This window comes from Oreochromis aureus, linkage group 19 (assembly GCF_013358895.1).
Source record: "Oreochromis aureus strain Israel breed Guangdong linkage group 19, ZZ_aureus, whole genome shotgun sequence".
In the NCBI taxonomy this organism is placed as follows: Eukaryota; Metazoa; Chordata; class Actinopteri; order Cichliformes; family Cichlidae; genus Oreochromis; species Oreochromis aureus.
In genome coordinates, this window is record NC_052960.1 from 2,053,344 (window position 1) to 2,065,580 (window position 12,237).

Genomic DNA, 12,237 nt, shown 5'->3' on the forward strand with positions numbered 1-12,237 from the left:
AGAGGAAACCAGCACCGGTCTCAAACAGTAAAGGAAATACGCAGTGTTATTTTGAGGAAGGTTACATCATCCTCACAGACCCACACATATCTCTGCTCACGGCTTCATCGCTTACTTTCTATAAACGCCCTCTTTCTTCTCACTCGCCCTGTTTCTGTTGTAGTTTGTTTCTAACCAACGTGTTTCCAGTATTAACACGTCTGATGTGAAAATCTGCATAAACAAAAGGTTGTTAATAATTCACAAAGTGTCTGTGCAACTCGAGGCAGCAGAATAACTGAAAACATATCTTCACTGAGTCATAGAGACAGAATATGTGGGGACATCTCAGTCTGGACTAACAGAAAAAAACATTTTAAAGTGTTTTAGCAGCGCATCAAACATGACGACATGTTGGTGACAAATGTGCCTCCTGCTCTTCCCTTAAAAGGAAAGTGCACTCTTCAGCACATCGTGACATCATCAGCTTCACCTCCCGCTCTGACCTCAGAGCTTCCAGCTGATGGCGGCGTCCTGTTGGGAATCACAGCGATGGAGGGATCTCCACCTCCAGCATCTGTGGAACTATGAGCTGTTATTGATGAGCAGCAGAGTCTGAGCTCGTGTTTGAGACCCACAGGGAGACATGAGACATGGTTGGAGTGCCCCTCCCATCAGCTAAAAACAGGAAACAGGCTGATCAGTCTGGATTCCTGTGATTTGGACAGTGGAGTTAGATTTTGGTGTAAACATGTGAGCATGGATCCATCCCGCTTTATACCAGCAGCCTGTGTTGCTCAAGGTGTGGTGAGTTTCTGTTGAACCCTCATCAATGACCACGGTGTGGCATCTGACGGCTGTTTCAGCAGAATTAAGACAGGCCCGCAGGCAAAAGCGCTCCAAACCAGGACTACAGCGTACATGCTAAAAAACACACTTTATATAAAAGACGGACGCAGTCACGCGTTTTGGTCCCGAGGCAGTTTCACATTTATGTCAGCTGCAGATTTGATGAGTTCCAAATTAAAATTTTTCTGCATGTACACACAGAAACTTCTGAATCTGCAGTCTTAAACCCAAGTTCACCACATCTGAGGCAGAAGGTGTGCCCCGTGTTAAGAGCACCATTACTACAGGAAGCTCAGATTTTAAGATAAGATAACCTTTATTAGTCTTTACTGGGTCCTCGTAATAAAGATAATCTTTATTTGAAGCCTCAGACACAGTTCAGGGTTAAGGTGCCAATTAAAAATGCAAATACCTGAAACCAGATTAAGAGGCTGAAGGAGCCCAATAATCAGACGTGTTTTGACTGATCCACAGTGGGTCAGATCATCGGGCTGAGCTCACTCATGCAGCTTCACTTCTCCCGCACAGGAAGGAAACAGTGACGTGGTCTTAGATTTTAGTTTTATTCAGTTTACATCGAAGCACAGCCTTTCAGTCCCAAATGTTTTACAGCATTTATACAAACTTCATAATCAGTGCCACCAGAAACAGGATCACCTCCACGAGTCACTCCTGTTCTCTGAGTTCAGGAGGAAACCCAGCTTTTTATTAAACCTCCTTTAGGAAGACCTAAAGTTTCCATGGAGTCCAGGCCGATTCGGATCCAGTCATCCGGACCAGCCGTGGAGGAGAGCCAGGAGAGCCAGCAGCGGCGTGCAGGCGGCGGGACCCCGGGAGCCGGTCCCTGTCGGAGGCCTGGTTCTTGGAGAGGTCGTAGTCTTCAGCGTGGAAAGGGTGGACGCCTTGACAGTGGACGCCTTGACCGTGGACGCCGCGGTCGTAGTGGACAACGTGGATGCGCTGAACGTAGAGGCCTTGACCGTAGACGACTTGACCGTGGACGCCGGGGACGCCGTGGACACCCGCCCCCAGGCCACCTGCAACACAAGAGACGCCAAGAAGCTGATGAAGTGCGGCTGCGCGCCGTGAGGAGGCTGAGAGGTCAAAGATCACCTACACCTTTGATCCGAGTCTCGTGTTTAAATTTAACGTTTGACAAAAAGATTCTCCCGCAGCCTCCCCCTCCACGCGAGATTTAAAGCTTCTTAACGTAATGCAAATTCTCAGCACGAACACGACACCCACGCCACTTGGACAAAAGGTGACTCACCTGTGAGCTGAGCTGGAGAACCAGCAGCAGCGATGCGAGAAGGACCACGCGCAGCGTCTTCATATCGGCTGTGATAGAGGCGCTCTGATCTGCTGGGGGAGGAAAGGTGAATGACTCCGGAGGCGCAAAGCCCACCTTTTATAACCCCCACGCCTCGACACACCCCTTTATCTGCTGCGTTCACGGGATGTCGCAGATGTCGCTTCTCAGAGAGATGAAGTCGACCGGGATCATGTTTAACACCTGAACTTAATGTTGTTTTATTTTTATCCAAATATTTAACCAGTCATGATGTTCCAGAACAAACAAACAAACAGAAAAGTACAATAAATTGCACCGGAAGTACATTTTTTTGGAGTTATTTATTGCACGGGATGAAATTTACACGCCTGTGAGTATCTATCAGCCTGAATCGTTGGCACCTGTGTGAGTTCATCTCCATGAAGGATGTCTGCTTTGTCCAATCAGAATGAGCCTCCCACCTGTCAGGGCCCTGGTGGCTTCTGAGACAGATTTTTTTTTTTTTACTCCAAAACAAACCATGGCAAAAAAAAAGTTGGATATAATTAAACAAAAGTCTCATATTTTAATCACAGGGTGTCATGAACATATTATCTTGATTTGAACAGGTTGGGTCTTCTCAGTGCTGTTTGAGCTCATTAATAAAGTGTTTGGTTCAATAAGACATGATGAGTGATGACTGTTTTTAAATAAGAAACACCTGACAGGACGACACACGGTGTAAACTCCTCTGCATGAGACAGAAAAACATTTTGATTAAACACCTGACCCACTGTCACATCTCCGTCACCAACCCACGTGTGATAAAGGAGAACCTGGTGTTTATATCAGATGTCCTTATTGTTCCATACTAAGTCTCTGTGTGGGGAGAACAGATGAATCCTGTGATCACAGGTCGTGGTTTCTCCTGACGATGTGCCACGTCCAGCACACCTGAGGTGCTGCGATCGGCCTCAGGGACCAGATCTCCTCCACTCCTCTTTGATGCTCTCACCAGAGCCTGAGGAACTCATTCATTTGTTCTGCAGCTCGGTTCTCTTTGCATCAGCTTCACCGTCTCCTTAAAGACTGAAATGAGAGCTTCACTGATGGCTCCAGTCTTGGTTGTGTTTTCCTTTGCTGTGTCTTCAAATTTATTCTCTCGTTGATTTTATCACAAATATTATGAATTATATTATTTTGGCCTTAGACGTCTGAGAAGCTGCTTGGGTGGATGATGTTTCTTTCTGTTTGACACACAATCATCCAATCTTAGATTTGCAGGAACAGGAATGTCGCTTTATATTATATTATATTATATTATATTATATTATATTATATTATATTATATTATATTATATTATATTATGACCTGTCATGAATAAACGGCGCCCTCTACCGGTCACTTGCTGTTACTGCGGCAAACGTGTGAACGCTTCACGCATGATCCCGCCGGGATTTGTTTATTTGTTTATTTATAAGGAACCCCATTAGCTTCCACAACAGTGGTTGCTAGTCTTCCTGGGGCCCAAACCATCAAATACCATCGAATTAAATGTTACACAATGAAGTGGATGCAAAATATCCACATAATTTGGCTCTTACATCCACAGTAAGGTTTTACAATTCTGAAAATATAAGCATATAAATATAAAAAACACTCAAACAAAATACACAATTTCCATTACAAGTGACATTACCCTCTTACAATATTTACAAATAAAATTAAAACTGCCTAAATAGGCTTTTAGGTGACTTTTAAAATTATGAATAGAAGCCAATTCTCTAATTGCATAAGGCAACTATGCAACGGGATGCCGTAGTTTTGCTTCCAGATTTCTTCGGGACGAAGCACAAACCGGCAGCTTCACACAGACAGAATAAAAATACAGAATCTGCTTTAGTTTAAATATGTTCAAGCATCACGTTAATATTTTTTAAACTAATAAGTTAGAAAATTATTAATGAAGGTTTGTTGTACTAATGTTCACTCCAGGGGCGATTCTAGGATCAGAGCTTTGGGGGTGCTGAGCACCCAGAGAGCTGCCCAGCCAGGCAAGATAAACTTTACACGTCACGATGAGACTTCTTCCCTGTCTCTGTCAGTCCCTGCATCCTTAAATGTCTCCAGTTGTCCCGAGTTCTCTCTGACTGTCTCCTTGGTGCATTTAAACCCCTGTTCCTCCCTGTCCTCATCATCTGTTGTCTTCGTCTCCGTTATCAGTCATCATAATTTTACCATCTCTGTGCAAGTCTGCAAATTTCTTTATTAAATCATAAGATTCTTAAATTCATCAAGTCTCTCTGTGCCTGGGTCCTCGTCACAAAACATGACATCACTGTTTTGTACATTTTAACACAATTTAATCCCCACATCTGTGAAAGAAAAGCAAAACACTTTTTTTAAAGTCTGTAACAAAATCATAAATCTGATAAAGTTTATTTAAATGCTGCAAAAGAAGAATGGATTGGAATAAAAAAATACATATCCTAACCTTAATTACTGGGGGAGGATAATGAATGATGCTCATAGTGAGTAAAAAGTAAGCTGAGTGCATTTTTTGGACAGAGATTCACTTTTAATGTGTATGTATAATATAATACAGATACATAAAAAACACTCCCAAAACAGAATAAATTATTACAAATAAATTATTACAAAATATAAAAACGGAGGCAACTTTGCCTGTGGTAAAGTGTATACAATGTATGTAAAAATCTTTACTGCAGATACTAATTTTACTAATTTAATAATACTAATTTTGTGTTGTAAGATTTATGAGTTTCATGCTTTCATAGTGGTCCTTGGGAGAGCTTGACATTTTTTCTCAGGTGGTACACACTGTAAAAAGTTTGAGAAACACTGATAAGTGTATGTGTGCTTTTGGAAAACATTTAAAGCTGCAGTACAGAATCTTTGAAACAAGCTTAAAACATTTTTAGAATATAAACAGAGCACTCTGCTTCTCTCTACAGCTCCTCACTCCACCAGGGCTGTTTGGCACTTTCTGATAGTGCGCAAATGTGGTGCACGTATTGCGGCAGTCATACAGACAACTGGACGGTCCAAAAGTTGGCCCACCTATTACTGGCTGAGGTTTTAGTAGAGTTGTGGCTGAACCACATAAAAATATATCATTAATTTTAATCTCCCCAATCAATGATAATGTTATGTTGGAATGTTGTTAAAGAGGGTCAAAAGTGTTTCAACCCAGTTTGTTTTGCAGATTCTGTATAGCAGCTTTAATATAGGGAGGACACAACTTCCAGACTGTGTGAGTAAAATCATTTTTTTTGTCTTTGTCAGTTTAACAGTTTCTGTTTTGCCTGTCACTGTTCCCTGTCTGTTTCCTTACCTGGTTCTTCCTGACCTTGTACTTTCTCCTCACGTTCCCCTCTTTCCTCTCTCCCTCTTTGGACTGACAATCATACACAAATAGATTGTATTCAAATAGATGAAAAAATTACATTAATATGAAAAAATACTATTAAGATCACTAATGAAAAGTCCTCTCTCAGTGTACTTTCAACCAAAAGGCAAATAACTAAACCACATGAACATCTAATAAAAGATATAAATATTGAAACACTGATCTAACATTATCCTTGATTGACGGATCATTTGTTCTTACACTTTTACCTGAATGTTGCACCTTTTTTTTAAAAAAAAAGACTTCCTTATATCCATTATGAACCTGACTGTCTCTCTGTACACACACACACACACACAACAGGAGTTATAAGGTTAAAGGGCATTCAGTCAGTTAGCTAGTTAGTATCCATTTACAAAAACAGGACAGTGGTAACAACAGCAGGCTACGGACAATTTTAAGTTTTAGATTTTAAATAGGCTGTATACATTTCAGTGGGAGCAACAGGACGGTCAAATGTCGCTGAATTTACTACAGAGCAGGACGGATTGTAGGGTAGCAAACATCGTCGGAAAACACATTTTCTACACAGCAGGTTACCTGGTGTAATGTTTTTCAGCTAAAAAGAAACATGGTCTGACTCCTACCGAACTATATAAAGAGTAACTGCAGGTAAAATGCAGCTAATATGTCCTGTTTTCAGCCAGTCACACCTCCGCTCCGCTGCGTAGCTGGAACAAACCATTTTGGGAGGGGGGGGTTATCTATACTTTTGTTGTTGAAATGTTACGTCTCAACCAAGTACTGTATGCTTTTTAGATTTTTAGTAGTGTGTCACGAAAACAGCAAATATTGTCAAAAAAGTAAGAAATCTTTGGGGGTGCTTTGATTCATTGGGAAAAAATGGGCTAAAATCGCCCCTGGTTCACTCACATTTGGTGAAAATAAGTCGGATTGTTTTAATATCTGGTTTAAAGACTGCAGAGCCTGGACATCCCTGTTATCATTATCATCATCATCATTATTATCATTATCGTTGTTGTTGTTGTTGTTGTTGTTATTTCAAATACTTCCCGCTGCTCGTTTTGCCTGCAGGTGAGCGCCAGGTGTTCATTTAATTAATTAGACTCTTTAAATGCTTTGAATGAATCCTGATATTTAATTAAAACACCGGAGATCACGTGGGTTCTGTTCTCGGATGGATTATGACTGACGTCATGTACTTCCTGCAGGTTCACGTGACGTTCTCACGGTCACGTGGGTGGGCTTCATCCGTGTTGTTGTTGTTCTCGGGTCCTGATCACATGGTGGAGTTTTGCGCATGCGCGTGCTGTTAATGGCCGATGGAGAGAAGATGCCCACTGCCTCAATCCCCGTGTAGCGCAGGAGAGCTCCAGCCCGCTCCCGTTTGGCGCACATTGCGCAAACTGCCGTTTTTCCGCACAGCTGCAGGCCGCAGTCCGACACGAGAGGCCCGATGTCCGTGGCTAACGCGAAACACACGGTTCTGAATCCGGTAAGCGGATTATTATTATTATTATCATCATCTCCATCAGCCCTCTGATGGCTGCATGCTCTGTTGTCTGCACGCATGCAGCTTCTAGAGCTGCCCACACATCTGCCCACATCTGTCTGTCTGACCACACTCGAATGAAGACACGAGGCTCTCTGAGGTTTCCATGTCCGCTCTGCAGGTGATCCCATACACCGGACCCATACCTGGTGGCCTGCACCCCGGGGAGATCATCATTATCCAGGGCACCGTCCCCCCGGATGCTGACAGGTAAGATTCAAAGATTCAAATCAAACAGCAGCAGTTTGTTCTGTTCATGCAGGAAAACCTCCAAAGAAAAATTCACCCCTGCAAACATTTTCAGCTAAAAGAGAATGAAAGTTGGCCCATGACGCTGTTTTATTTACTGTATTACTGAACTCTTCCGCACCTGCTTTGCTTGATTTAAAGTTCACAATAATCCTTCTGTATATTATTCTGGGACGAAGTGCAGCATCTCAGTCCATCCTGCCTGAAACAAACCCCCCTTGTTCTGATTGGCTGCCCCTCACAAACTGTGCTCACAGCCTGAGCCTGTCATGTTTGGCTTCTGTGTCTCGCTGCAGATTCAAAAACTTCATTTTGTGTTGATTTGAAAAATCATGGAAAAGTTTTTTACTTTAGCTTAATAGTTTCACAAGTCGTATAATCAAAGATATTTAAAGTGCTTATTATAAACTGTGGCACCTTTCACAATCATATAGATTATATTATTGAACCACAGTTATTGATCTTTGTGTAACTTCAATGTTCCAGCTGCTGCTGATTGAGATGATTTTTATATTGCAGGGTAGTTTGTATCTGTGCAGGTGTGCTGTCACATATGTTACCGACACTGCTCTCTGTCACGTGTGCGAAATGCTCGAGAACCTGCTGACGTGAAATATTCAGTAATTCATATTTTGGTGAAATGCGTCATTGAGCAGCAGCGTCACATGCGAAGCAAACGAGTGACGCTGAAAAGAGGAAGGAGAGCGAGACGAGGCTGTGGCGGTGAACAGTTTGTTTTTATTGAAATATTGTTACCACACACAGCGAGACCTGTGGTTGGTTGTTTCCAGATGTTACAGCTGTTTTGTTTGCTGATAAAATGAAACTTAAATCTGTTCTCCTGTGAGTTTGTAGCACAAACGTGTCTGACTGCAGGTGCTGTCCGTGGTTTTGATGTTGTTGATGTTACGTGATATTTTTTTGGTGTGTACAGTGTGTGTGTGTGTGTGTGTGTGAGGGCGAGAGAATGTGAGGTTGTGTATCTGCTCGGGTACGATGTGGCAACAAGGACCCAAAACCCCCGGAGCCTCTCACAGAGCTGTTCACTTCTCACTCATGCTGCAGACCTAACCTGCTCCAGAGCAGTTTGTGTTTCTAGATTAGAGATCAGCAGGTTTGAAATCATCGTCTGCTGGCCAATCAGAAAACAGTGCCACTGTTCCTGGAGCCTCACAGGGTCTGGAGGTTTTTAGCATCCAAAGTCTTTATGTTTTGAGCATCAGTAAGAAATATAGAAACTTCATTCCTGATTTATTTCCTGTAATTTTCCATAGCAACACATTGTTCTGTGATCTTTAAATATGGATGTTGCCCTAAAATGCAGTTTTTATACTTCTTTCCTTAAACGGCCCCGATGCTGCGGCTGAATCGAATGTCTCACTCACATCTAAACCTTCATTTAATGAAGATCAGATCACTGCCAACTCTTTCCTTCCAGATTCAAATAAACTTTATGGACACAGCCTGACAGAGCAAAGCTCTGGAAGCTCACACACACAGTCTGTGTTTAACTCGTCAGAGTTTCTAATCTTACAGTTTTATCTTCGTCTGTACACTGAGCCACTTCACTGTCAGTAAACCTGTCCGTGTTTCTGATTGGTCAGATGCTGCAAACCCCCCCTCCAGCTGGGTTTACTGGGATCGCTGAGACGATGAGAAGTTACCCTGGATGTGCTGATCTGTGCACATTCAGTTTCAGTTGCAGAGAACAGGTCCAGGATCAGTTTGGATGAATTTTATGCAGTTTGATGGAAAAGTAAACAGCTGACATAAATGAGCTTGTTATTCTCTTCAGTGATCATGCATCGCTCCCAGCTCTGCTACAGTCAGGCCACTCAAAGTCTCTTTTTCTTTAATCACACCTGTTCTTCCAACTGGGTAAAATAAAAGGGTGGAGTTACCATCACACCTCCATCCACGTGGAGTTTGTTTAGGTTAAACGTTGATGCACGACAGCACGGCATCATTTAATAATCGGCAGTCAAACTGTGGCATCCTTTGTGCAGGTTTCAGATCAACCTGTCGAGCGGCTGCAGCACCAAACCGCGCTCTGACGTCGCCCTCCACTTCAGCCCTCGCTTCAAAGGCTCGCCCTGCGTGGTGTGCAACTCCCTGCTGCAGGAGAGCTGGGGCAGAGAGGAGACGCTCCACCAGCTGCCCTACAAGCGCGGCGCCCCCTTTGAGACGATCATCCTGGTGCACGAAGACGTCTTCAAGGTCGGTGAGCCCGAGCTGGTAGAGATGAAGGTAAGCCCGCGTGTGGAACCGAAAGATAATGCTCCGTGTTCACCTGCAGGTGGCGGTAAATGGAGCTCACCTGCTGGAATACAAGCACAGAATTCCTCTGAACAGGGTCGACACCTTCTCCATCTGTGGGAAAGTCAGGGTGCACGCTATCGGCTACATCCCAAACTCAGTGAGTACACATCAGTCTCATATTTGAGGTTTTTTCCCGCTCTGGTCTAAATGTGCGGTTTCTCCCTCTCAGGCAATATACTCTGAATCAGGTGACCTGGTGAGTTTTTACCTTTAAACTGCTAAAACTCGATCACATGTCCAAACTCTTATCAGACGTTTAGAAGGTTTCACTGCTGTTTCAGAGCCTCCCTTACAAAGGCAGCATCCTCAAAGGCCTGAGCCCAGGACAGCACATCACAATAAAAGGGCAGGTCAGCATGTATCCTCACAGGTAAACATTCAGACACGTATATGAATCTGTGTGCGAGCTATCCAGGACCGACCATCTCACAGTGATGCACGCTCATACGTTGCTCCAGTTTTACCGTGAACCTCCGGAACAGCCGGACGGAGAACATCGCTCTCCACCTGAACCCCCGCATGAAGTCCGGCGTGTTCATCAGGAACTCGTACCTGGGTGAGTCCTGGGGTCAGGAGGAGCGGGAGCTGCCCTTCTTTCCATTCTCCTCAGGAGAATACTTTGAGGTAAGGACCACCTGCAGCTTCTCAGCATTTTTAAGGCCTTCTGGTTCGTCTGAGACTCGATTTTAAATTTCTTCCTCAGATCCTTCTCCTCTGTCAGCCCCATCAGTTCAAGCTGGCGGTGAACGGCTCGCACCTGTTCGAGTTCAGACACCGGGTGCAGGACCTGAGCAGCATCGACCAGCTGGAGATCATGGGAGACCTGGAGCTCAGCGACATCAAGCTGTGGTGACTCACACGGAAACCGGCGTCACCGACGCTTCTCGGTTCTGGTTATCGTGCTAAATTAGCTTAGCCACAGCGGCCTGGGCGATGGTTTTAAGCTAGTCTGGCACGGAGGCCGTGGACGGGTCCTAAATGAACGGTTTCCAGCTGAGACTGGATGGTGCATGACGGTAAGCCGTGCTGCAGACTGTGGTGTCCCTGGACCGTTTCTTCTCTTGTCTCTAGTGCATCTCTGCTGTGATACAGCCTGTGTAACTAAACCAGGAAATAAATGTGAATGTTAAGAAGCTCTCAACACCTGGCTCTGCTTACATGTTAATTATAAGACGGTCAGCAAAACAGTGAAATAAATATAAGGACTACATTCTTCTGTACAGATCATATACAAAAAAAATCCAGGAAGTGCAGTTTTTACTGCATCATTGCGGTCACAGCTTTCATTTGCATTTGTTTATATAATTTTAAAATAATATTTGCAACTTATGAAAATGTCCCACACACCTGACACGCAGCAGTGGGTGCAGCATGGGATAATAATATTTAAATAGTCAGAGCAGCGACTATTTAAAAGCTAAAGCTCCCTCTCATCTCCTTTACGATCGCCTGTGGTTAAAAATGTAACCAAATCACGCTGTATGTACCACACATTATTTAATGACAAATAAAAGTGTTGCTGTTATCATTCTGTTATCATTCTAACCTGAGGATGACCAGAAGCCTTCAGCGATTCTTCACCTCCTTAGATTTTAAGAGTGTGCAGCTGATGTACCAATCACAGCCCACGTCCATCACTGGGAGCCTTTTTTAATACGATAGCCTCACATGTTCGCCGGCCTCTGGATTTAGACCGCCCATAGCAAAGATTTAAAAGTATTCCCACACATGCTGATGAATACGTTTTCCTCCATATCTGTGTCCCCGTCTTTGGTAATAAAACATGTTAATAAAAACAAAATAAACCTGAATTTCATTCATAATAGAACAGAAAATATGTTCCTCGGCACAGAAATGTGAAGATTTCAAACCTGTGCAGCCTTTAAAAACATGTTGCTGCCCTCAAATTCAAAATTAGCCCATTTTTCTTAATGCGCTTCATCTTCTCAGTTTAAATATTTAATAGTTTTTGTTTACGTTCTATTATGAATAAATTATGGGTTTAAGAAGCATATCCTTGTTATTATTTATATTTTACTTCCTCCCAACTTTCAGGAATTGTGTTTGGAGTTCTTTAACTTCACAAACACAAACATGGTCCCACTGCAGAGGGGTCACATGGGGTCAAAGACTCATCACGAGGCTCAGATATGAACTTCAGGGATCCTTAAATAATAATGTGATTTTTGCTCGTAACTGCAGACCAACAAAGAACTGTGCGAGTCATCCCGCCGTCTTTGAGCCTTTAAAGTCAGCTTACAGCTGGTGTGACCATCACACCAATGCTAGTAAACATGAGACGCACTGACATCATTTCCTGTTTGTTTAATAAAAGAACGTAAATTAAAAAATTCAATCTCAGCTGCAGTGTTTCTGCTCGACCACAAGGGGGTGGAAGAGGATTAAAGTGGGAGTGTCAGCGCGGGCCTTCTACCAACCAATCGACGTCTTTTCTTTGGCCACAGACTGACTGACCCTCTGAGGTGTGCGGACCCACAGCTCGTCTGCTTCAGGTCTTTTCTGTGCGTCCGGCTCACAGAGCTCCTGAAAATCATCCATAAATGTTGAAACTTGATTTGAATGCGTCTCACTGAAGGCGGCTTTCACCGCCACGACTCACATCACGC

General features: G+C 43.5%; 2 protein-coding genes across 2 annotated transcripts; one reads left to right on the forward strand and one right to left on the reverse strand.

The window, feature by feature from the left end:
• Window positions 1-1,372: 1,372 nt before the first annotated feature.
• LOC116310437 lies at window positions 1,373-6,888 on the reverse strand. The gene is made up of 3 exons (XM_031727213.1): window positions 6,721-6,888; window positions 2,099-2,300; window positions 1,373-1,865 (listed from the first exon to the last, which is right to left on the reverse strand). Exons 1-3 carry the CDS (start codon window positions 6,886-6,888, stop codon window positions 1,558-1,560), a joined length of 678 nt encoding a protein of 225 aa, XP_031583073.1. The 3' UTR covers window positions 1,373-1,557.
• LOC116310496 (galectin-8-like) lies at window positions 6,726-11,135 on the forward strand. The gene is made up of 8 exons (XM_031727304.2): window positions 6,726-6,985; window positions 7,164-7,252; window positions 9,298-9,508; window positions 9,588-9,707; window positions 9,780-9,806; window positions 9,892-9,980; window positions 10,069-10,234; window positions 10,314-11,135. Exons 1-8 carry the CDS (start codon window positions 6,947-6,949, stop codon window positions 10,461-10,463), a joined length of 891 nt encoding a protein of 296 aa, XP_031583164.1. The 5' UTR covers window positions 6,726-6,946; the 3' UTR covers window positions 10,464-11,135.
• The last annotated feature ends 1,102 nt before the right edge of the window (window positions 11,136-12,237 follow it).